Source organism: Eriocheir sinensis, chromosome 44 (assembly GCF_024679095.1).
Source record: "Eriocheir sinensis breed Jianghai 21 chromosome 44, ASM2467909v1, whole genome shotgun sequence".
Classification (NCBI taxonomy): Eukaryota; Metazoa; Arthropoda; class Malacostraca; order Decapoda; family Varunidae; genus Eriocheir; species Eriocheir sinensis.
This window is the reverse complement of record NC_066552.1, coordinates 11,325,027-11,348,265: the sequence shown is the minus strand read 5'-3', so window position 1 is coordinate 11,348,265 and position 23,239 is coordinate 11,325,027. Positions and strand designations below refer to the sequence as shown.

The 23,239-nt window shown below is 48.6% G+C and overlaps 2 protein-coding genes across 2 annotated transcripts in view; both read left to right on the top strand.

Moving 5' to 3' along the window:
- LOC126980480 (zinc finger protein 628-like) overlaps nucleotides 1-23,239 on the top strand; it is a 59,637-nt gene that overhangs the window by 34,162 nt on the left and 2,236 nt on the right. Inside the window, exons 2-7 of the mRNA XM_050830415.1 lie at nucleotides 16,498-17,758; nucleotides 18,528-18,800; nucleotides 18,989-19,219; nucleotides 19,630-19,963; nucleotides 21,337-21,689; nucleotides 22,117-22,223. Of these exons, the coding sequence (XP_050686372.1) occupies nucleotides 17,723-17,758; nucleotides 18,528-18,800; nucleotides 18,989-19,219; nucleotides 19,630-19,963; nucleotides 21,337-21,689; nucleotides 22,117-22,223 (1,334 nt within the window). The 5' untranslated portion in view covers nucleotides 16,498-17,722. The remainder of the gene's footprint in view (nucleotides 1-16,497; nucleotides 17,759-18,527; nucleotides 18,801-18,988; nucleotides 19,220-19,629; nucleotides 19,964-21,336; nucleotides 21,690-22,116; nucleotides 22,224-23,239) is intronic.
- Nucleotides 16,666-17,485, top strand: LOC126980636 (proline-rich protein 36-like). The gene is made up of 2 exons (XM_050830738.1): nucleotides 16,666-16,909; nucleotides 17,025-17,485. The coding sequence occupies exons 1-2, from the start codon at nucleotides 16,666-16,668 to the stop codon at nucleotides 17,483-17,485; spliced, it is 705 nt and encodes a 234-aa protein (XP_050686695.1).

The window sequence follows — 23,239 nt, the reverse complement described above, 5'->3', positions numbered from 1 at the left end:
CACCACTACTACTACTACTACTACTACTACTACTACTACTACAATCTCACTCTTCAGTTCCACTTTTAATTCATGACCACCACATTCTCCTCCACCTCCTCCTCTTCCTTCACCACCACTGCTTACATCATCACCACCACCACAATAATAAAAACAACAACAACAACAACAACGAGGCATAAATATTTTCCACGCCACGAGAAGATCAATGGAAGACAAAAATTGCATTCCTCTCTTCCTTTCTCTTCTTCTTTCTTTCTTTGTTTATTTCCTCCATATCTTCTTTCTTCTTTCGCTTTACTTGATTGCGCATTTTCTTTTTCTCACCTTCCTACATTTTTTTTTCATTTCCTTCCTCATTTTCTCTTTCTTCATTTTCTTTCTCAATTTTCTCTTTGTTTCCTTCCTTCCTTCTCTGATTCCTCTACTCCCTCCTTTTCATCCTTCCATTCTTCACTCTCCATTTATTTCACTATGTATGTTTTCTTACCTTCCTTTGTTCCTTTGTTAGTTATTTCGTTCATTCGTTCATTCCTTTTCTTTATCTTCCTCGTTCACTTCTCCGCGTACTTATTATTCCTCTCCTTTTCTTCCTTTTCACTGCTATTTAAACCCTTTCATTTCCCTTTCTCTTCATCTCTTTCCCTTTTTACTGCTTTCTGTATGTTCTTTTTCCCCTTTCTTTGGCGATAATTACTGTCTTTACACACACACACACACACACACACACACACACACACACACACACACACAGGTTAATTACTCGCTACGTCAGGTGTTTAGCTTGCACGAGGGGCAGGTAAGGGGCGCACCTTGATTATTTTGGGAAGTGTGTGTGTGTGTGTGTGTGTGTGTGTGTGTGTGTGTGTGTGTGTGTGTGTTCGCGTGTGAAATACTGCCCTGGGATTACGCGTGGTGGAGTTGTGTGGAAAAGAACATAATGCGGCGTTGGTAGTGGAAGTAGGAGCAGTTGTTGTTGTTGCTGGTAGTCTCTCTTGGTCGGATCTGGTGGTCAGCCCCATCCCGTTAGAGCGCAGGCAAGTATTTTATAGTGGAGCCATCTTGCTTGGTTCGTGCTGTCCACCCCCATCCCACCCTACCCGGAGCTCATCTTTGATACTGTTTTAGAGGAAATCTAAAGTCCGGGTTGAAAGGTGGTCTTCAGGACAGCATGTGGGTAGTCTTAGGCCACTCGGCGGGGACTGAAAATTTGCCAGCTTGTTTGTGATGGCGGACGTGAAGCGAACCACTCAACCACCGCCTTGAAGTTATGTTTGTTATTGAGATAGTAGTATAGACAGATAAACATACAACCCAATCATACCAAAAGAGCAGACAGGTAGGCAAACGGGAAAGACAGACAGCCACATAATCACTGACAGTTATACAGACAGATACAAAGCTTAAAACAGAGACATACAATAAGGCAGAGAAAGACATAAACAGACACAAAGACAAAGAGAAATATAGACAACCCAACACACACACACACACACACACACACACACACACACACACACACACACACACACACACGTTTCTGGAGGGTCGGGCGTGATCAATGTAGGCAATGGCGGGAAGGACTAATTGACGGGGGACAGAGGGAGAGGGGAGAGGGGAGGCGTGTGAGATAACAACCCACTCACCCCCCCCTCACAACCTCCCCAATCCCTCTCCCTTTGCTCTCCAACAACCCCCAACATACACCCCAAGTAACCTATCCCCATTTTATCCCTCTCCTCCCCACTCACCCCTTTCCTGTACCCCCAAAGCACACCCCAACACCCTTACTGCCCCATCAATCCCCATACTCTGAACGCTCAATCCCTCCTATTTCTCTACGTCCCTAACACTCCCCAACTTTCTTCCCCTTCCTGTCTTACACCCCTTCCCTTATCAATATTTTCCCCCTTCCTCAGACAACCAATATCCCCCCCCACTGCTATTCCCCTCTCCCTTCTTTCTTGTCTACCTCTCTACACTTCTCCATTCTTACACCCTTCTCTTCCTTCATCACGCCTTCCTCTCCCCTCTTCTTCCTCCCCTTTTCCCTTATCTTTTCTTCCTCTGACCTTTCTTTCTCTTTCCTCTTACCTCAACTCTCTCCCCTCACCTTACTCCCACCTGCCGCCTCTCCCCCTCACCTTCATCCCACCTGCCCCCTCTTCCCCTCACCTTCCTCCTCCCTCTCCTTCTTCTCTCCCCTCAATCATGTCCACGAAACCCCGCCCCCCGCCTCAAAATGGTACCTCCTGCACGCTTCCTCCTTCCCACGACGCAGGAGGAGGAGGAGGAGGAGGAGGAGGAGGAGGAGGAGAGAAAAGAACAAGGAAGGAGTGGATAAGTGTTAACTGTACTCTGTGTGTGTGTGTGTGTGTGTGTGTGTGTGTGAGTGTGTGTGTGTGTGTGTGTGTGTAAAAAGAGAGAGAGAGAGAGAGAGAGAGAGAGAGAGAGAGAGAGAGAGAGAGAGAGAGAGAGAGAGAGAGAGAGAGAGAGAGAGAGAGAGAGAGAGAGAGAGAGAGAGACGCGTTGGATATAGAAAAAAAAAATACACAACTGAGTACACCCACATTCATCACCACCACCACCACCACTACCACCATCACCATCACCCTCCCCCTCTCCCCCCATCACCACCACCACCACTACAACCTCTCTCCTCTCTTCACCACCACCACTACCCTCGCCCCCACCCACCACTCCACCACCGCCACCCTGTAACAAAGAACACTCCATCAAACGACCCCTAGTGACCTAACGACCCTTACAAACGACCTGAAGACTATGTGGGGCAGTGGATGATGATGATGATGATGATGAGGAGGAGGAGGAGGAGGAGGAGTGAGGAGGAGGAAGATTCTTACTAAACATGTATATTTCTATTGCTACTACTTCTGAGAGAGAGCGAGAGAGAGAGAGAGAGAGAGAGAGAGAGAGAGAGAGAGAGAGAGAGAGAGAGAGAGAGAGAGAGAGAGAGAGAGAGAGAGAGAGAGAGAGAGAGAGAGAGAGAGAGAGAGAGAGAGAGAGAGAGAGAGAGAGATTACCCATGGGACTCATCGTGGAGAAGTATAAATAGAAGGGAGAAAAAGAAGAGGAGGAGGAGGAGGAGAAGGAGAAGGAGGAGGAGAAGGAGGAGGAGGAGGAGGAGGAGGAGAAAAGGGAGTGGAAAAAGGGAAAGAGAGAGAGAGAGAGAGAGAGAGAGAGAGAGAGAGAGAGAGAGAGAGAGAGAGAGAGAGAGAGAGAGAGAGAGAGAGAGAGAGAGAGAGAGAGAGAGAGAGAGAGAGAGAGAGAGAGAGAGAGAGAGGTGATTGTTAAAGCTTGCACAATTACTGGATAATGAGCCAGGCTTATGGCGCCTTGGCCCTCAGCGGCCCGCAATTAGGTTCAGTTACCCCCCCCGCCCCCACTTACTTCTCCCCTCCCCCACCCCCCCTCCCCGTCTTACCTGCACGTCCCTCCATTACTCCCCTCTTCCCTTCACACCCCCTCTCTCCCTTCCCCTCTTCCCTTCTCACCCCCTCTCTCCCTTCCCCTCTTCCCTTCACACCCCCTCTCTCCCTTCCCCTCTTCCCTTCAGACCCCCTACCTTCCTCCCTTTACTTCACCTCCTTCCTCTTCCCCTCTCACCTTCACCCTCCCCCCTCTTTCTTTCACCCCTTTCCCTTTACTTGCCTCACCTCCACTCCTTCCCCTTTCCTCCCTTCCTCCCTTTACCTTCACCTCCTTCCTACCTTCCTCCCCTCCCTAACCAGTCCCTTCCCCCTATTACCTTCTCTCCCTCCCCTCCTTCCTCTCTTACCTTCCATCCCTCTCTTCTCCCTCTCCTTACCTTCAACCCCCTCCCTCCCTTCCCCTCACACTCTCCACCTCCCTCCCTTCCCCACACTCACCTAACACACACACACACACACACACACACAACTAATTAGACACAGGTGAGAGAGAGAGAGAGAGAGAGAGAGAGAGAGAGAGAGAGAGAGAGAGAGAGAGAGAGAGAGAGAGAGAGAGAGAGAGAGAGAGAGAGAGAGAGAGAGAGAGAGAGAGAGAGAGAGAGAGAGAGAGAGAGAGAGAGAGAGAGAGAGAGAGAGAGAGAGAGAGAGAGAGAGAGAGAGTAAAACCTACCTTAACCATTTTTTCCTTCTCTTCTTTCTCTTCCTTTCCCTCTTCTTCCTCTCTTCCTCTCTTCCATTATCTTTACTCGCTTTAACTTTCCCTCCTCCTTGCCCTCTTCACTTCTTCCTTCTTCCTTTCCCCTCATTCTCCATCTCTTCCTTCCTTCCATTCCTTTCCCTATTTCTCCATCCCTTTCCTTCAGTCCTAATATTTCCCTCTTACTCTGCCCTTAATTTTCCTCCTTCCCCTTTTCCTCTCCCTCTCCCCTCTCTTCCCATCTTTTTCCTTCCTTTCATCCATTTTTTTCCTTATTCCTCCATTCCCTTCTTTCTACTCCACCAACATCTCGTCTTATCCTTCCTTTGTTTTCCTCTCCCTTCCTCCCTCTTCCATTCCTTTATCTCCCCATCTTTTCGCCCCTTCCTTCCACTCCTTTCCCTGCTCCTACATTTCAGTCCCTCTACTTCACTGCCCTTTTCTTCCGCTTCCTTTATTTTTTCCTCCCCTTCCCTTCTCTCTCCCTTTTCCTTCCCATCTTTTCCTCCTTTCCTTCCATTCCTTCCCTTATGCCTCTGTTCCTTTCCCTCTACTACACTAAATTTTTCTTCTTGTTTTCCTCATTTATTCCTCTCCTCCCTCTTTTCCCTCTCTCCTAATTTTTTCCTTCCTTCCTATTCCATTTTCTCTCCCTCCATTCCTTTCCCTCTACCTCTAACGTTTTCTTACCCTTCACTCCTCCCCTCTTCCCATTCCCCTCCCCTTCCCTTCCCCTCCCCCTCTCCTCCCCCTTCCCCTCCCCTTGCCTCATGAGAATCCCGAGATAAGTATGTTTGTCTTCCTCGTCTTGTTGGAACTAATGACACCACTAAGGGGGGGGGGGGGGGAGGAGGGGGGGGAGGGAAGGAGAATGGGGATGACGTGACGGTAGGGATGAGGGAGAGAGGGAGGGGAGGGAATGAGGGGAGAGATAGGAAGGAAGGGAAGAAGGGAAAGATTGTGATGGAAGAAAGGAAGAAAGAAAGAATTGGATTAATGAAAGGAAAGAGACAAATAAATAAAGAAAGAACGAGGAAAAATAGAGTAAGACAGAAAGAAAGGAAGGGAAGGAAGGAAAGATTGTGATGGAAGAAAGGAAGAAAGAAAGAAATGGATTAATGAAAGGAAAAAGAGACAAATAAATAAAGAAAGAACGAGGAAAAATAAAGAAAGACAGAAAGAAAGGAAGGGAAGGAGGGAAAAACTGTGATGGAAGAAAGGTAGAAAGAAAGGAATGGATTAATGAAAGAAAAAACAGACAAATAAATAAAGAGCGAGGAAAAATAAATGAAGATAGAAAGAAAGGAAGGGAAGGAAGGCAAGACTGTGATGGAAGAAAGGAAGAAAGTAGGAAACGATTTACGAAAAGGTAAAAGTGAACTAAAGAAAGGAATAACGAGGAAAGGAAAAAAAGACAATACGGAAGGAAGAAAGGAAGAAAGCAAGAAACAGAAGACACAGTAATAAAGAAAAAAACTCGAGAAAATGAAGATAGGGAAAAAGGTATGACAGAAAAATAGAAGGAAAAAAAAAACATTTGAAGTAGAAGACGAGCTAGATAGTAACAGAATAAAAAAAAAAGAGATAAAACAAGAAGACATAGAGGAAGGGAATCAAGAAAACATGATGCAGAAAATAATGAAAAAATCTGGAAACAAAAAAAAAAACATATGAAGGAAATAGAGCAAGAGAAAAAAACAAAACAAATATAAACAGGAAAAGAGAAAAGAAAAAAACAGGAAAAAAAGGAAGGAGGAAAGGGAAGGAAGGAAAGGATGAAGCAGAGGAATGGGAGAAAGCAAAAAAAAAAAAAAAAAGGAAGGAGTGGAAGGAGAGGTAAGAAATGGGAGGAAGTCACGGAAGAAAAAAAAAAAGAGGAGAAGGGGACAGCAAACACACACACACACACACACACACACACACACACACACACACACACACACACACACACACACACACACACACACATGGAGGAATAATTTCGTGAAGTCTCTATGGCCACCGTGATTTATCGTAATTTTCTTGTCCTTAGTAATTTGCGAAGGACATGAGGATATATTGAGAGAGAGAGAGAGAGAGAGAGAGAGAGAGAGAGAGAGAGAGAGAGAGAGAGAGAGAGAGAGAGAGAGAGAGAGAGAGAGAGAGAGAGAGAGAGAGAGAGAGAGAGAGAGAGAGAGAGAGAGAGAGAGAGAGAGAGAATATTCGTTACTTCATCTTCCAATTGACTTACACACACACACACACACACACACACACACACACACACACACACACACACACACACACACACACACACACACACACAGAGTTCAGACGAATAAAAAAGAGAAACAACAGAAAAAAACTCCCACAAGCATAGATAGACGAAGATAAAGTAAATCAACAAAAAGAAACAGAAACGAAACGAAGTGAAACGGGTCAGACCGAAAATAAAAGAAAACTAAAAAAAAAACACAAAAAACGAATACAAGGAACAGTAAAAAAGGGAAAGATCACGATGCAAAAAGAAATATACAGAAAAAAAAAACGGAAAGCGAAAGAGGAAAAAACCAAAACAAACATAAAAAAAAGATGAAACAGAGGAGAAAGGTTAGGGAGAGATATGTGTAAGAGACAGGTATAAAAAAAAAAAAAACAGATAAATACGAATGAAACAAACAAACAGGGAGGCGGACACACAGACGGACAGACAAACATACATACATACAGACAGACAGACAGACACACACATACACACACATTCAGACAGACAGGCAGACAAACAGAGACAAATAGGAAGACAGACAGACAGAGAAACAGAAAGACATTTAGACACAGACAGACACACAGACCGACCGACCGACAGACAGACACAGAGGTAAAGGAAAGAAAGAAAGAAAGGGAGCGTCCAGTGCGCGGCGTGATCGTGTTTTGTTTTGCCAGCACTGAGGAATCGACGAGGGCAGGAACAACCCTCAACAAAAGAACAATGGAGAGCGCGGGGCCTTGCTTTGATGGCGGCGGTGGGGGGAGGGGGGGGGGGTGCAGTGCCTAACGATGCTGCCTGCTGGTGCTAGTGGTGGTGGTGGTGGTGGTAGGGGTGAGTTGTAGAAGGTGGAAATAATAATAGGGATGGTGGTGGAGGTGGAGATGCAATGGTGTTGATGTTGGTGTTGTTGAGGTGTTGCTGGAAAATAAGAATATAAAAGTAGTGGTAGTGGTGAAGGTGGTTGTATTATTATTATCATCATCATCATCATCATCATTATTATTATTATTATTATTATTATTATTATGATAAGCAGCCAAAGCCTCCCTCCAGGGTGCAGATACAAGTTGAACCACACAAAATACCAAACGGTACTGGAGAGAAGCAAAGGCAACGAATAGTTAAGAAACTGGCCAGTCAAAGCCAGAAGGAGGAAAAATGAAGTTACTGTTTCAAAAAGACATTCACACGAGACTTAAATGTAGAAATGTCTGCAGAAAGGACAATCTCATTGGGTAACTGATTCCATAAATTTGTCAACGACGGAAGAAAACATCGTGAGAATTGTGTCGTATAAAAACTCATAGGATTAAAAGCAAGATCGTTTTGACTAAGAGAAAACCTCGTGACCCGGGCAGGAGTAAAAGGATCAGGCAAAGCATTGTGTAAGGGATGTCGATTATTCTTTAAAAAACTTTAAATAAAATGCTAAGGGCACCAACTTGACGCCGGTGATCAAGACCAAGAACAAGTGCCGGAGAAATAAATTTAATTGAATTGAATAGCTCTGTCAAGTAACATTTGGCATTTGGCAGCAGACATCCAAACAGGAGCGCAATACTCAAAGTGGGTTAAAATGAATGCATAAAAAGATTTGATTACAGTTGAGTCACAAGCAAATGTTTTGAAGCACTTACGAAGAAAGCCTGTAGTGGAAATGGTGGTAGTGTTGGTGAATATGATGGTGGTAGTGATAGAAGTTGTGGTGTTGGTGTTGGTGATGAGGTGTAGAAGGTGGAAAAAATAATAGTAGTAGTGGTAGTGGAGATGAAGTGGAGGTGGTGCTGGTGGACATGGCGATGATAATAATTTAAGTGGTGATGCTTGTGTTGTTGTTGGTGATGGTGAGGTGTGGAAAGCAGGCACAGTGATAGCAATGGTAATGGAGATGGTAAGAAAAGTGCTGGTGACAGAAAGGAGAGGTGAAAGGGTGTGCGTAGAGAAGGGGGAAAAGAGGTTAAGTAAGGGGAGAAAGAATGAAAAAAAGAAAGTCAGGAAGGGAAATGAAAATAAGGGGAAGAAGGGGCGAGGGGAAGAAACGGGAGAGGAAGGGGGAGAAGAAGGGGGAATTAAGAGATAAACTGAAAGAGGGGAAAAGGGAGATAGAAACAAAAAATGAAGGAAAGGGAGGATGGGAAGACAAAAACGAGGAAGAAAATGAAAGAAATGGGAGGAAGGGAAGGGAGAGAAAGGAGGAGTAGAAAAAATAGAGAGGATGCAACCCGTGAGAGAAGAGGAAAGGGGGGAAAGGAGGAGGAGGAAGAGGGGAGGGAAAGGGGGAAGTGAAGGGGGAGGGACCGTCGTGGTTACATCGCTGTCAAGTAATTAGGGAATGGGCGAGGGTAAACTGGTCAAAGGGAGCCGCGGAGCCACCCCTTACCCCCCCCTCACCTACCGCACCCCTGCCACCACCACCACCGCCTCGCCCACCACCACCATCACCACCACCCACTCGACTTTCTCTCTCTCTCTCGTACCCACAGCTCGAAACATGCAATTTCTCTTTTTCCTTCAATAAAACACACAAATTCAGGTCTTAAGTTACAGTACCGTTGAGGGGAAAGTCACACGCACACAGTATAAGGAGGAGACACCCGCGGGAAACACTAACATTATGCAATTCTTAACCTTATGTCGCTTGGCCTTAGAGGAGAAAAAACTCGGCCTACAAAGAAACCCAGAGAGAGAGAGAGAGAGAGAGAGAGAGAGAGAGAGAGAGAGAGAGAGAGAGAGAGAGAGAGAGAGAGAGAGAGAGAGAGAGAGAGAGAGAGAGAGAGAGAGAAGTGGCTAATGCTCATTTCCACACTGACCTCTCTCTCTCTCTCTCTCTCTCTCTCTCCCAACGATGAAGTGGAAAGCCTCTGAATGGAGACGAAAGGAATGGAGAGAAGGGAGGAGGAGGAGGAGGAGGAGGAGGAGGAAAGGGGAAGGGCGATAGGGAGAGAGGGAGGGAAGATATGGGCAGAGAGAGAAAGAGAGAGAGAGAGAGAGAGAGAGAGAGAGAGAGAGAGAGAGAGAGAGAGAGAGAGAGAGAGAGAGAGAGAGAGAGAGAGAGAGAGAGAGAGAGAGAGAGAGAGAGAGAGAGAGAGAGAGAGAGAGAGAGAGAGAGAGAGAGAGAGAGAGAGAGAGAGAGATAGAGAGAGAGAGAGAGAGAATGTTAAGAATAAAATGTGGGAGAGAGAGAGAGAGTGAGGGAGAGGGGTGAGGAGGTGGAGGAAGAAGGGAGAGTGGGAGGAGAACGGGGAAACATGAAAACATGAACGATAAGGCAGCAGAAAGCCTGTTGGCTCATTACAAGGCTGCTTGCTTTTAGTGATTTAATCAATCCGTCAGCCACAGGAGAGGCTTGAGGGAAGGATTAAAGCACTTGTGTACCTACTCTTGGATGCATGCAGTTCACTCCCGATGCAGCAAAGTGTCGATAAATGCGTTTCTTGAAGGAGTTGATGGTCTCTGCGCTAACTACTTCTGCAGGAAGGCTGTTCCAATGGCGAACAACTCTATTCGAGAAATAACTCCTGCCGATGTCGGTATTGCATCGCTTTGCTTGAATTTTTTTTCCATTATTTCTTGTCCTCGGGTTAGATTCTTGAGCGAAAAGTTTGGAGTGATCAACGTTGCTGAGCTTGTTCAGGTACTTAAAGACTTGTATCATGTCTCCCCGCAGTCGTCTCTTTTCCAACGTGAAGAGGTTGAGTCGCTCTTCGTAGGGTTTCGTCCTCAGTGATGGTATCATCTTCGTAGCGCGTCGCTGTACTCTCTCAAGTAATTCAATGTCTTTCCTGTAATTAGGAGACCAGAAGTGCACGGCGTATTCCAGGTGGGGCCTTACCAGCGAATTATACAAGGATAACATAACTCCCGGCGTCTAGTATTCGAAGTTCCTCGCTATAAACCCGAGCATAGTATTGGCTTTCTTGTGGAGGCGGAGGAGGAGGAGGAGGAGGAGGAGGAGGAGGAATAGAATAGAATAGAGTAGAATTTATTTCCATTATTACAATGGTTATTCTTGACATATATCTTATAATCAATTAGAGTTACAACAAAAGTCCCATACAATATGGCCAATGAAGTTTAGCCAGACGTGTTAAAAACTAAATTTAGGCACAGAGAGCTAATAAGTGTCAGACCATAAAACAACAGTGCTGAGTCAAAATAAAAACAAGAAAAAGATTTGACAGGGCGAGGCAGATCACAGTCAGATGTAAAATAAATAAAATCATATATGGGACCAAAAACTAAAAATTGAATAAAATTAAATATGCTACTGGGAAAATTGCCTATTAAGGAAAAATTCTTTGAGACGTGATTTGAAAGTGAACAGGGAGGGGGCGTGTTGCACAACAGGAGGCAGGTTGTTCCAAAGTGAGGGAGCACTCACTTGGAAAGACCTGGTGGCAAGGCAAGTGTTACACCGGGGTACATGTAGGTGTTCGGTCTGCCTGGTGTTTACATGGTGACTGCGTCTGTCACGAACACGAGCTAATGGGAGCAACCAATCAGGGAGGTCATGGTTTGTTATCCAATATGTGAGTGTCATTGTCTCACACATACTGGTGATTTATTTTCAGCCATTTCAGTTCCCCAAGGAAGGGAGTAACATGGTCACTTTTTGCAGCGCCTCCGAGAGCCACTTTGGCTGCAATTTTTTTTATTTTTTGTACACGTTCTATTTGGGTGATGTTGGTTGCTTCCCAGGAGGAGGAGATAACCCTTTAGAAGAATGTCTAAGAAGAGTTAAACAAATAAATAAAGGAAGTGGAAGGAAAAAATGAGGTAGTGAGAGAGAGAGAGAGAGAGAGAGAGAGAGAGAGAGAGAGAGAGAGAGAGAGAGAGAGAGAGAGAGAGAGAGAGAGAGAGAGAGAGAGAGAGAGAGAGAGAGAGAGAGAGAGAGAGAGAGAGAGAGAGAGAGAGAGAGAGAGAGAGAGAGAGAGAGAGAGAGAGAGAGAGAGAGAGAGAGAGAGGGTCGAGGAGATTGATGGTTAGGCGGTTGTTCAGATGACTGGCTTTGGGAGACAGCTGGGAAAAGAGAGAGAGAGAGAGAGAGAGAGAGAGAGAGAGAGAGAGAGAGAGAGAGAGAGAGAGAGAGAGAGAGAGAGAGAGAGAGAGAGAGAGAGAGAGAGAGAGAGAGAGAGAGAGAGAGAGAGAGAGAGAGAGAGAGAGAGAGAGAGAGAGAGAGAGAGACGCACCCAACACTATTACTTCCACTCTGATGCTTTTCATGAATACACATCTCGGGAACACTAACAGATATGGGAGGAGTGTGTGTGTGTGTGTGTGTGTGTGTGTGTGTGTGAGAGAGAGAGAGAGAGAGAGAGAGAGAGAGAGAGAGAGAGAGAGAGAGAGAGAGAGAGAGAGAGAGAGAGAGAGAGAGAGAGAGAGAGAGAGAGAGAGAGAGAGAGAGAGAGAGAGAGAGAGAGAGAGAGAGAGAGAGAGAGAGAGAGAGAGAGAAGTATATAACTAAAACAAAAAGGCAAACAAACAAACAGATGGATAAAGAAGCAAAATGAAACTCAAGGAAACGATATTAAAGACATTTTTTTAAGACTAAGACGGAGGGGAAAACAATCCTTCTTTAAGTGTGTGTGTGTGTGTGTGTGTGTGTGTGTGTGTGTGTGTGTGTGTGTGTGTGTGTGTGTGTGTGTGTGTGGCTTGGAGTGTCTGGGTGGCTCGCTGCGGGGGGCAAACTCTCCCCTTCCCCATATCTGTGTGGTCCGCCCCCTTCCCGAGTACCGTGGGTGGGGAAGGGGAATGGGGATAGGGAGGGGGGGCATGGGGGGATGCGTGGGGGGCGGGGGCGAGGTCGCGTGCCGGCGTAAAAGGGTATTTTTGTTAGCTGATGCAGTCCATTTCCGTGGCCGAGGTGGCGGGGCTGTCGGGCGGTGCTTCAATATCTGGTCGCCGTGGGGGGCAGCGAGCCACTTCCAGAACCAAGAGAGGCCCAAAACTCTTCGCTCAGACCCGCAGCCCCAACGTCCGCCCTCTAGGTTCAGTGACGCCCTTGAGTCTATAACTGAAGGACACGGGAAATCTAACTAACTTTTTGAGAGCAAGGCGTTAGTCGCAAGTTCACAAGACCCCAAACTGTTTCTCCAGCTCTCCAGCCCCCAAATCTAGACCCCAACTCTTCGCTCAGCCCACAGCCCCCTTTACCCAATATAACTAAAGGAAAAGGGGAACTTCAACATCATTTTTCAGAGTAGTGTTAATCCCGAGTTCCCAAGACACCCCAAACTGTTCACCCGATCCCTGCAGCCCTAAAAAAAACAGGTCCAGAAATCTTCGCTCTCCCCCGCAGCACCTTCGCCCACTAAATCCTGAGACGACGTTTACCCTATATAACTAAAAGAAACCGGGAACTCTAGCAAATCTATTCAGAGCAGAGAGTTAGTTTTGTAATATATATATATCGTCATATGTATATGAATGTATGACTGTATTTGTTGCGACACCCGGTCAGTGTCGCTTTTGGCCGTGGGAAACCGTGATGTTCCCCGACCCTGCAGCCCCCAGATCTAGACCCCAAACTGTTCCCCCAGCCTGGCAGCCCCAAATCCAGACCCCAAACTGCTCCCACGTCCCGAAACCCCCCTAAAGACCCTAAACTGTTCCCAAGCCCCAAAGCCCCCCAAAAGACCCCAAACTGTTCCCAAGTCCCGAAACCCCCCTAAAGACCCTAAACTGTTCCCAAGCCCCGAAACCCCCAAAAAGACCCCAAACTGTTCCCAAGCCTGGCAGACCCCCAAAACGACCCCAAACTCTTCCCAAGTCCTGAAACCCCACAAAAGACCCTAAACTGTTCCCAAGTCCCGCATCTTCCCAAAAGACCCAAAACTGTTCACCCAGACCCCAGCCCACCCTGAGCCTATAACTGAAGAAAAAAGGAAAATATGAGAAAATTATGACACGGGAAAGGTGGTGGCGGAGGTCGGGGTGGTGGAAAGGAGGTGGTGGTGATGGTGTGGGTGGTGGTAGTGGGGGGCGGGTAGGGGGGCGGTGGTGGTGGTGGAGGCAGCCATTTTGATTTCTTTCATTTTGACTGCTCACGAAGGAAGGAGGCGAAGTGCACCCCAGATTGTTCCCTTCAGAGCCGCCGCCGCCGCCGCCCCGGGGGTCACTCAGTCACTCCTGCAGCGCCGGAAAGAAGCAGTGAAGAAAGGCGGAGGAACTCAGATTTTACGATATTTTTTTCTTTCTCTCGAATTTAAAGTGAAAAAAAAAAAGGAGTGGGAAAGGAGCGAAAGTCTGAGAATGCTTTGAAGAGTGCGAAGTGAAAAGAGAAGAAGAGGAGGAGGAAGAGGAAAGAGAGGAAGATGAGGAAGAGGAATATGGGAAAGGAAGGAGGAAGAGGTAGAGGTGGTGAAGTATGACACAGCGAAGTGAAAGGAAAAGGAGGAAAAAGAAGAAAAAATAAAATGATAAAAAATGGAAAAGAAAAAATAAGAGAACGACATGTGAAGAAAGAAAGCAATAGCAGGAGGAGCAGACGAAGGAGGGAAAAGAATGAGAGTGAAAATAAGAAGCAGAAAAAAGCGAACAGAAGGTTAAAAAGAGGAGAAGGAGGGAGAAAAAGAGGAGGTGAAAGTGGAGGTAAAGAGAGCAAAACCTTCCTCCCTTCGTGCACTTGGTCTGGTTAGGCGGAAAGAAGGAGGAGGAGGAGAAGAACCAGAAGGAGGAGGGGAAGAACCAGGGGGAGAAGGAGGAGGAATAGAAGAACCAGGAGGAGGAAAGAGAACGAGGAGGAGAAGAACCAGAAGGAGGAGGAAGGGAAAAACCAGGGGGAGGAGAAGAAGAGGAGAACCAAGAGGAGGAGAGGAGGAAGGGGAACACAAAGGAACACAAAGGAAGAACGAAGATGAAGGACAGCAAAGGAGAAGGCCAGCCAAAGCTGGAGGAAAGGAAAAGAACCAGGCAGCATGGAAAACTGCATATTTATGGAAAGAGGAAAGAACCATTTTATTAGATCGCCTCGCATTCTTCGTTTTGATAGGCTGAATAAATTTACTTCTTTAAGCCTTTGTTCATATGACAAATTTCAACCTCGAATCATCTTTGTTACTCTTCGTTGGACCCGTTCCGTTCCAACTTTCTTTTTTTCTTTCTGTAGGAGAGCAAAAATGTACGCAGTACTTTGAGGTCGAGTCGAACCAACGAATTAAGTTTTTTTATTACTTTTTTTTTTTTTATTATTATTATTACGTCCGTCCGAGCCAACCAACCAATTTGTTTGCAGTTTTAACTACCAACAATGCTGAATGCTGACGGGCTTTTAATCGCTAGATATTCCAATTCCAAGATCCCTTTCTTACTTAAAAGTGTTGGTTGGTTTATATTTATCTACGCAACGCAATTTTTATTTTTTTTTTTCCGAACGCACATTTCTCACTCAATAAATTTCATTTGCCATTGATTAGAGGAAGGGGAGAAGGGAGAGGAGGCGGAGGCGGAGGCGTCTTTGTGTCCCCGGTTTCTCAGGATATTGGTCGGCTTTCACCCCTAAATGGGTTTCATTGTTCACTTCTTAGCATCTATTTAGGGCGGAGAGCGGCGCCCCTCGCCCGGCCGCCCTCAGCCACGCATGCAGAGTGCTTGAGCGGCCATTATGCGCGGCCCCGTGATAAAAGCAGCTGTGTGTCGAAACTGTGCACTTGCAGAGGCGGGTGAAAGGACAGAGAGCGCCGGGAAGTGGTCACCGCGTGGGAGGCAGCGGGGGTGGTGGTGGTGGGGGATGTGGAGGAGGAGGAGGAGGAATGGAGAAAGAGGGGAAGGAGGAGGAAGAATTATATTGGAAAAGAAAGTAGAAGAGAATAACAGCAGGAACAGGAGTAGAGGAAGGAGGAATGGGGGAGGAGGAGATGTAAAGATTATACCGGGAAGAAGAGAGAGGAGTGAGGAGAGAGGAATAGGAAGAGGAGTACAAGGAAGAATGATAGGAAAAGGAGGAAGAGGAGACGGAGGAAAAGGAAGAGAATGAAGGGAAAGAAGAGGAGGAGGAAAAGTTGATATAGCAAAGGGAAGAAGGCTGACGAAGTGATGTGAGGAGGAGCTAGCAGGAGGAAAAAGGAGAAGGAGGAATGGAAGGAAAAGAGAAGGAGGAGGAGGAGGAGGAGAAGTTGACTTGGGAAAGGGCAGAAGGCTGAGAGTGTGATATTTGTCTGTTTTTCCTTCTCCTCCTCCTCCTCCTCCGCCTCTCGTGTGCCGCGGCCCTGATGGACTTTTCACACCAGATTGCGCTCCTCGCTCTCGCCGGGGTGGCAGCGTCTGGCAGCAGGATATTCTTCGTCAGTGGCACGGCCCTGTAATCAGCCCCGTGTGGCCGCGACTAATGGAATCTCTCTCTCCTCCTCCTCTTCTTCTTTTACGTCCTACTCTTCTTCTTCTTCTTCTTCGTCCTCCTCCTCCTCTGATGGCTCTTATTTTCCTTCGTTCCTCGCCTAAATTCAGTGCCGCCGTCCTGGTCTCTATATCCTTTTCCTTCTTCTCCTCCTCCACCTCTTCTTCCTCGTCTTCCTCCTCCTCCTCCTCCTCCACCTCTTATTTTCTTTCGTTCTTCACCTTTACTCCGCCCTCCTCTTCTCTGCCCCATTTTTCTTCACCTTCTTCTCCTCATCTCTCGCGCTTTCGTCGCCTTGGTTGGATAAGTTCATGGATAGTGAGGTAAGGTTGGGTTAGGCTTACAGGAGATGCCTTGTACAGATCAACCGGCCTCTTGCAAACTCCTTACGGTCTTACGTTCTTATTCTCTTCCACCGCCTTTTCTGTTTTCACTCCTTCCTCCTCTTCGTTATATACCTCCTCTCTCTCTTATTTTCTCTTCCCTTTTGTACGTTATTACCTCATCATTTCTCGACTCTCATTTTCATGTACCTCTACTTTCTCTTCCTCCCCCCTCCACCGTCTACACTTTGTCCTCCTCTTCGTTATCCGCCTCCTCTCTCTTTCTTCCCTCAAGTACATTACCACCTCATCCCCTCTCTTCCTCCTAGATCATACTCTCCTTCTCCTCCTCCTTTATTCTTATCAACATCATCATCGTTACCATCATCATCATCATCATCGTCACCATCATCCATCTAACAGCATTTCGTCTCCTCCCTCAGGCATGTAGCCAGCGTCACACCCTCGCCGGGGCCTCGCGATCCCCGTGGCCGCAGCAGCACCGGGCCACCGAGGTCAGGATAGAGAGGCGAAGGAGGCGAAGGTGAAGGAATTCCCGGCAGGTGAAGAAAGTCATCTCATTAACCTCCTCCCCCATGTTGTACCCCCCCATGGCCGCCGCCGAGGACAGCCCCCCGCCCTTCCCCCCCAGGGTGGGTGAGGGTATGGCGGCGGCGAGGGGGCAGGGGGACGGGGGGGAGCGACCTGCTTCCCCCCACAGACCCCCACCCGACGCCCTGCAGGAGAGACTGAGGGAGGGCGCGGATGGCAGCAGACACACGCCGCAGCAGGAGCCCCACGCCCCTCCCCTGCCTCCCGGCCTGGCCCAGCGCCCCCCCCGCCACCCCAGTGCGGGTCACGGCCCCCTGCGGCACCCCAGCCCGGCTCAGCTAACTTTACGTCCCCCCAGTCAGGTCCACCGACCCCATCGCCCCCCCAGCCCGATTAATCGCCCCCTTCGGCCCCCCAGCCCAGCTCAACGCCACCCTCGACCCCCAAGCCCGGTTCATCGTCCACTTAACCCTCACAGCCCGGTTCAACGACCCCCTCACCCCTACAGCCCAGCCCAACGGCCCCCTCGCCCCCCCAGCCCGATTAACCGCCCTCTTCGGCCCCCCAGCCCAGCTCAACGCCCCCCACACACACCCAGCCCGGTTCACCGACCTCCTTGCCCACCCAGCCCAGCTCAACGCCCCCCTTACTCCCAAAGCCCAAATAATCGCCCCCTTCGCGCCCCCAGCCCGGTTCATCGCCCCCTCAGCCCAGTTGAACGCCCCCATACACGCTCATCCCAACTCAACGCCCCCATCGCCCCCCCAGCCCGGTTCATCGCCCCCTGAACCCCCACAGCCCAGCTCATCGTCCCCCTCACACCTCCAGCCCAACTACCAGACTTCCTCGGCCCCCCAGCCCAGTCCGCCACCCCCTTAACTCACACAGTCCACCTCAACGTCCCCCTCAGCCCCCAGTCCAGCTCAACGCCCCCCTCGGCCCCCCAGCCCGGCTCAGTGCTCCCCCCGGCCTCCCAGTCCCGCGCGTCGCACCCCAGAAGGCAGCCCCAGACAGTCCCCGGCCGCCCCCCCCCCCGAGGCAGAGCGGCCCCCCAGCCCCGCCCCCCACACGCACACCCGCAGCCGGGCGCCCCTCGCTTTCTCCATCGACAGGATCATGGAGCCCACGCCCAAGAGAGTCAAGGTGACGGAGGTGAGTGCACGGGAGGGAGTGATAGTGGTGACGGGAGGCGGTGATGATGGTGACGAAGGGAAGTTGTGACGGAGGGGAGTGCACGGGAGGGAGTGATGATGGTGACGGGAGGCGGTGATGATGGTGACGAAGGGAAGTGGTGACGGAGGGGAGTGCACGGGAGGGAGTGATGGTGGTGACGGGAGGCGGTGATGATGGTGACGAAGGGAAGTGGTGACGGAGGGGAGTGCACGGGAGGGAGTGATGGTGGTGACGGGAGGCGGTGATGATGGTGACGAAGGGAAGTTGTGACGAGAGGTGAGCGGAAAGAGAGGTGGTAGTTTAAGGAGGAGAGTGAAAGGAGAGGTGATAGTGGTCAAGGGTGGTGACAGGGAAGTGGTGATAGTGGTGGTGACGGGGAGGTGGTGATGGTGGGGAGGTGAGAGGGTGATGAGGATGTGATGACGGTGATGAGGGAGTGGGAGTTGTGAGGAGGTGATGAGGTGGAGAGTGATGATGAGGGGTATTGAGAGTGGCGAGATGGTGACAAGTCTGGAAATAACGGTAGGAAAAAAAAATGAAAGCAGGACACACAGACATCTAAAATTCACTACATTGAACAGAAACTTATAACACTAAAAAATAAAACTAGTAAAACAAAACAAAATCTAAAGGAACATTGAAAAAACAACAACGAATAAACTAAATATCGAGATGTACACCACAATAATATGATCAATTCACCTGCCCAATCCTCAGGTAACCAAACCATTAACCTTCCCATCCACAGGTAACGAAACCCACCTCCCCCCCCAACACACCTCTACGGCCCCTGGTGGCGCGGCGACCCCTGGACCCCAACGCCTTCCACGACCCCCACGCCGGGCTGAGGGACCTCCACGACCCTAGGCTGGCGGGGCTGCGGGCGCTGTACGACCACCACCACCACCATCAGCACCACCACCAGCACCACCACCAGCAGGGGAGGGCCAAGGAGCTGCTTCACGACCCCCGCGCCAGGGACCTCCTCGCCCACTACCCCTTCCTCTACCACTACTACCAGGTAAGGAGGAGGAGGAGGAGGAGGAGGAGGATAGTGATTGCAGTGATTATAGTAGTAGTAGTAGTAGTAGTAGTAGTAATAGTAATAATAATAATAATAATAATAATAATAATAATAATAATAATAATAATGACTCGCCTCTCTCTCCTCTCTCCTCTCTCTCTCCCTCTTCCCCCTTTTCCCCCCAGGCTGGAGGTGTTTTTCCCTCCTCCAGCGCCTCCGACAGACTCTCCCCCCCCGCCCCCCCCACCTCTCAGCCGCCGCCGCCGCCGCCCCCCGCCACCGCCCACCTGAGCCCCGCGCCCGCCCACCGCCTCACGCCCCACGCCCTCTCCGCCTTCACGCGCCTCGACCTTCTGAAGGGGCGGACGCAGGCTCAGACGCAAACCTCCCCCGCGCCCTCCCTCGTGTATACCTGTGTAAGTTAAGGGCGTGGATGTAGTTTAGATGTCTAGGTTTGTTTATCTCCCTTTTTTCTCCCTCTGTTTATCTCTCTTATCTCCCTTTTTCTTCCTGCACTTATCTTTCTCTTCCTTCATTCATCTCTTTCTTTCACTTTTGTCTTTCCTTTCTTTTACTTATATTTATCTTATTTTCTCCCTCATTCTTATACTCCTTTCATTTCATCTCCCTCTTCTCTTTCTTTCATTCATCTCCTTTTCTTAACCTACCTCTTTCCTTCACTCACATCCATCCTCTCCCTTTCCTCCTATCATATTTCTCTCAGTCATCTCCCAACCCCTCAACTCATCTCCTTCTTCCACTCATCTCACTTCATCTCCCTCTTCCTCTTCCGCCATTCATCTCCCTCCTTATTCTCTTTCTCCAGGCGACCACCAAAACCACCTCGGACTCCCCGGTACCACGCCCCTACGACCTGTCCATGACTGGTCCCGCTGCCCTCTCAAGGACCACCACCACCACTGCCTCCACCACCACCACCACCTGCACCACCGCGCCCCCCTCACCCTCCACTTCCCCCTGCCCGCGAGTCGATGAGGCCAAGTCGTCCAGGTCACCCCCCACGTCCCCCCTCCCCCAGCACCCCTCTCATGTGGTTGTGGGGGTGGGGAGGCCTGGGGAGGGGATGGGGAGGGCGGGGGCGATTACTACCACAATCACCACCACCCGCTCACCACCACCACCACCACTACTATCTGGAGGTAAGTGGATCTTTGGTCTACCTCCCCTTTACCACTTAATCCCCCTTTTTCTCCCTTTCCCAGCCATCCCCTTTCCTCACTTCACTTTCCCTTCCCTCTCCCCCTTTCCTGTCACACTTCGAATCTTTCCTCCAATTCCTTCCATCCTTTGCCTACACTTCCTTTCCCTTATCTCTCTCCCCCTTCCTCCCTCTTCCCAGTAGCTCCCTTCCCTCATCTCCTTCCTTCCACCCCTTCCCTTCCTTTTTTTCCAATCATCCTTTTCCTATCTCTCTCCCGTTCCGCAATCAATCCCTTAACTTCTCTTCTTTTCTTCCTTCCTCCCCTTCCGCCCTATTCCTAATCATCCCCTTCCCCCAATTCCCTTTCCCTTCTCTCATCCTTCCAAGTCGCTCCCTCTCCCACTTCTTTCCCCTTCTTTCATCCACTTCTTTCATCATCCTTTCCTTCTCTCCTCCTCTCTTCTCCCTCATTCCCCAGAGCTATAATGATACACAAAATGCAGGATGGTCAGAGCTTTGCAATTCTCAGAAAGCACGAGAAAGCAAATGTAATATAAACGGTTGCTCTTATGCTTCTGGGAAAGGTAAATAAACAAAACTAAATGAACATATGAACTGAGTGTAAACAGATTATTAAGTTTATGTGAGGATAAGAGGAATTCCTCGCAACACACACACACACACACACACACACACACACACACACACACACACACACACACACACAAAAGACTGGATATAAATGAGCAAATGTTTGAGATAATGAAATATAGTTAAGATAAAATGCTCCCACAGAAATAAATGATACGAAGTGAAAATATAAACACACACCTGCTAAAAAAAAAAAAAAACTACACAATACCCACATACCTGTAAAAGACGCCTCAGTATCCACATAACTGCAACACACACCTGCCCACTCTATCCAACCCTACCTTCCATACCCTTTAAAACACCATACCTCCCCACACCTTAACTACACACCTGCCCACTCTATCCAACCCTACCTTCCATACCCTTTAAAACACCATACCTGCCCACACCTTAACTACACACCTGCCCACTCTATCCAACCCTACCTTCCATACCCTTTAAAACACCATACCTGCCCACACCTAAACTACACACCAGCCCACTCTATCCAACCCTACCTTCCATACCCTTTAAAACACCATACCTGCCCACACCTGAACCACACACCTGACCACACTAGCCCACCCTTTCTTCCCCTCTTCCCATCCCTTCCACACACTTCCCCCCCTTTCTTCCCTCCACCCCTTCCCACACCTCACCCACAGCTACCCCCTCCCCCTCTCTCTTTCACCCCATCCCACATCGTACCCACAATCATCTCTTTCCTCCACCCTACAGCCAAGCCTCTAAGCGTCACATCACCTACCACACCCATGCCAGGAGGAGGAAGAGGAGGAGGAGGTGCACCCATATCCACACCAGTAAGCACCCCCGCCCTAAACACCCCTTCAGCGCCCCCTACAGGCAGCAACCTCGCCAGTATCGCCACCAACACGTCAGGGGTGGTGGTGGCGGAGGTGGTGGGGGGCGCGAAGAAGGCCGTGGGGGTGGTGGGCGGGGGCAGCGTGGGCGGGGTGGGGAAGGCGCAGAAGACGTTTACCTGCCCTGAGTGTGGGAAGATCTTCAACGCGCACTACAACCTGACGAGGCACATGCCGGTACATACAGGTGCCCGGCCCTTCGTGTGCAAGGTGAGTGTGAAGGTAAACAGACAGACAAACAAACAAACAGAAGTAAACAAATAAATAAACAAATAAGAAATGAATAAAGAAATAAAAGCCCATCCACTTAGCCCTATCTCTACACCTGGTCACGTAAGATAATAAACAAAACAAGGGTTAAGCCATGATAACAATAACGTACATAAACAACCAGAGATGTAAACAGTAAAACAAACAACAAATTAATAGAAACATATATCCACCCACGGATGCACTTACAAGACAAAGAAAATGCAATCAATCAATCAATTAATCAATAAATATGACAATTTATTCACCCTACACCAAGAAATCAAAATATACACGCATCTACCACCACCCCACCCGTTCACTTCACCCCATCATCCTAACCATCACACCAGCCCACGTGACCCCCACACCTGCCCTTCCCCAACAGGTGTGCGGCAAGGGGTTCCGCCAGGCGTCCACGCTCTGCCGCCACAAGATCATCCACACCTCGGAGAAGCCGCACAAGTGTCAGACGTGCGGCAAGTGCTTCAACAGGTCAGTACAGTGTTGGGTCGGTCAGGGAATTGGGTTGTTAAGGAGGCAGTCTAGTCTATTTTTTTTTTTTTTGTGTGTGTGTGTGTGTTTGACTGGAAAAAAGGAAGATCAAGGGTAACATATGGAGGTACGAAAAGGTTGCTCTCTAATCAGTCAGCTTTCAACAGGTCAGTACAGTGTTGGGTCGGTCAGGGAATTGGGTTGTTAAGGAGTCAGTCTAGTCTATTTTTTTATTTTGTAACTGGAAAGGAGGAAGATCAAGGGTAACATATGGAGGTACGAAAAAGTTGCTCTCTAATCAGTCAGCTTTCAACAGGTCAGTACAGTGTTTGGTCGGTCAGGGAATTGGGTTGTTAAGGAGTCAGTCTAGTCTATTTTTTATTTTGTAACTGGAAAGGAGGAAGATCAAGGGTAACATATGGAGGTACGAAAAAGTTGCTCTCTAATCAGTCAGCTTTCAACAGGTCAGTACAGTGTTTGGTCGGTCAGGGAATTGGGTTGTTATGGAGGTACGAAAAGGTTGCTCTCTAATCAGTCAGCTTTCAACAGGTCAGTCAAGTTTAAGTCCGTCGCCTGAATTGAATTGTTAGAGAGGCACAAAAAAAAGCACACTATTTTTTTTACGGTAAGGAAAGCAGCTCAAGGAAAAAAAGATGAAAAAAAGGCCGCTAAGCACTGCTCCTGTTAAAGAAAATAGAAACGAATGGCCAAAAGAGAGGTCAGTTTCGGGTGGAGGTGTCTTGATACTCCCGTGATACATAAAACCGCGCTCTCTAGTCAGTCAGTCAGTCAGTGGGATAGTTGGTTAGTCACTCAATCAGTCAGTCAGTCAATCAGTGGGATAGTTGGTTAGTCACTCAATCAGTCAGTCAGTCAGTCAGTCAGTGGGTTGGTTAGTCAGTCAGTCAGTCAGAAGGTATGCCAGATACAAGTCTAATCAGTTGAAGATTGAGTCAGTAATTGGGGATGTGTGTGACTGATCAATATATACAAGATGGTCGGTCAGTCAGTCAGTC

Bases quoted from the DNA above. Each gene is read 5' to 3' on its own strand.
- LOC126980636 (XM_050830738.1), top strand. From the start codon at position 16,666: ATGGCCGCCGCCGAGGACAGCCCCCCGCCCTTCCCCCCCAGGGTGGGT. The intron at 16,910-17,024 runs GTCACGGCCCCC...TCGGCCCCCCAG, and splicing joins CCCCCGCCACCCCAGTGCGG to CCCAGCTCAACGCCACCCTC.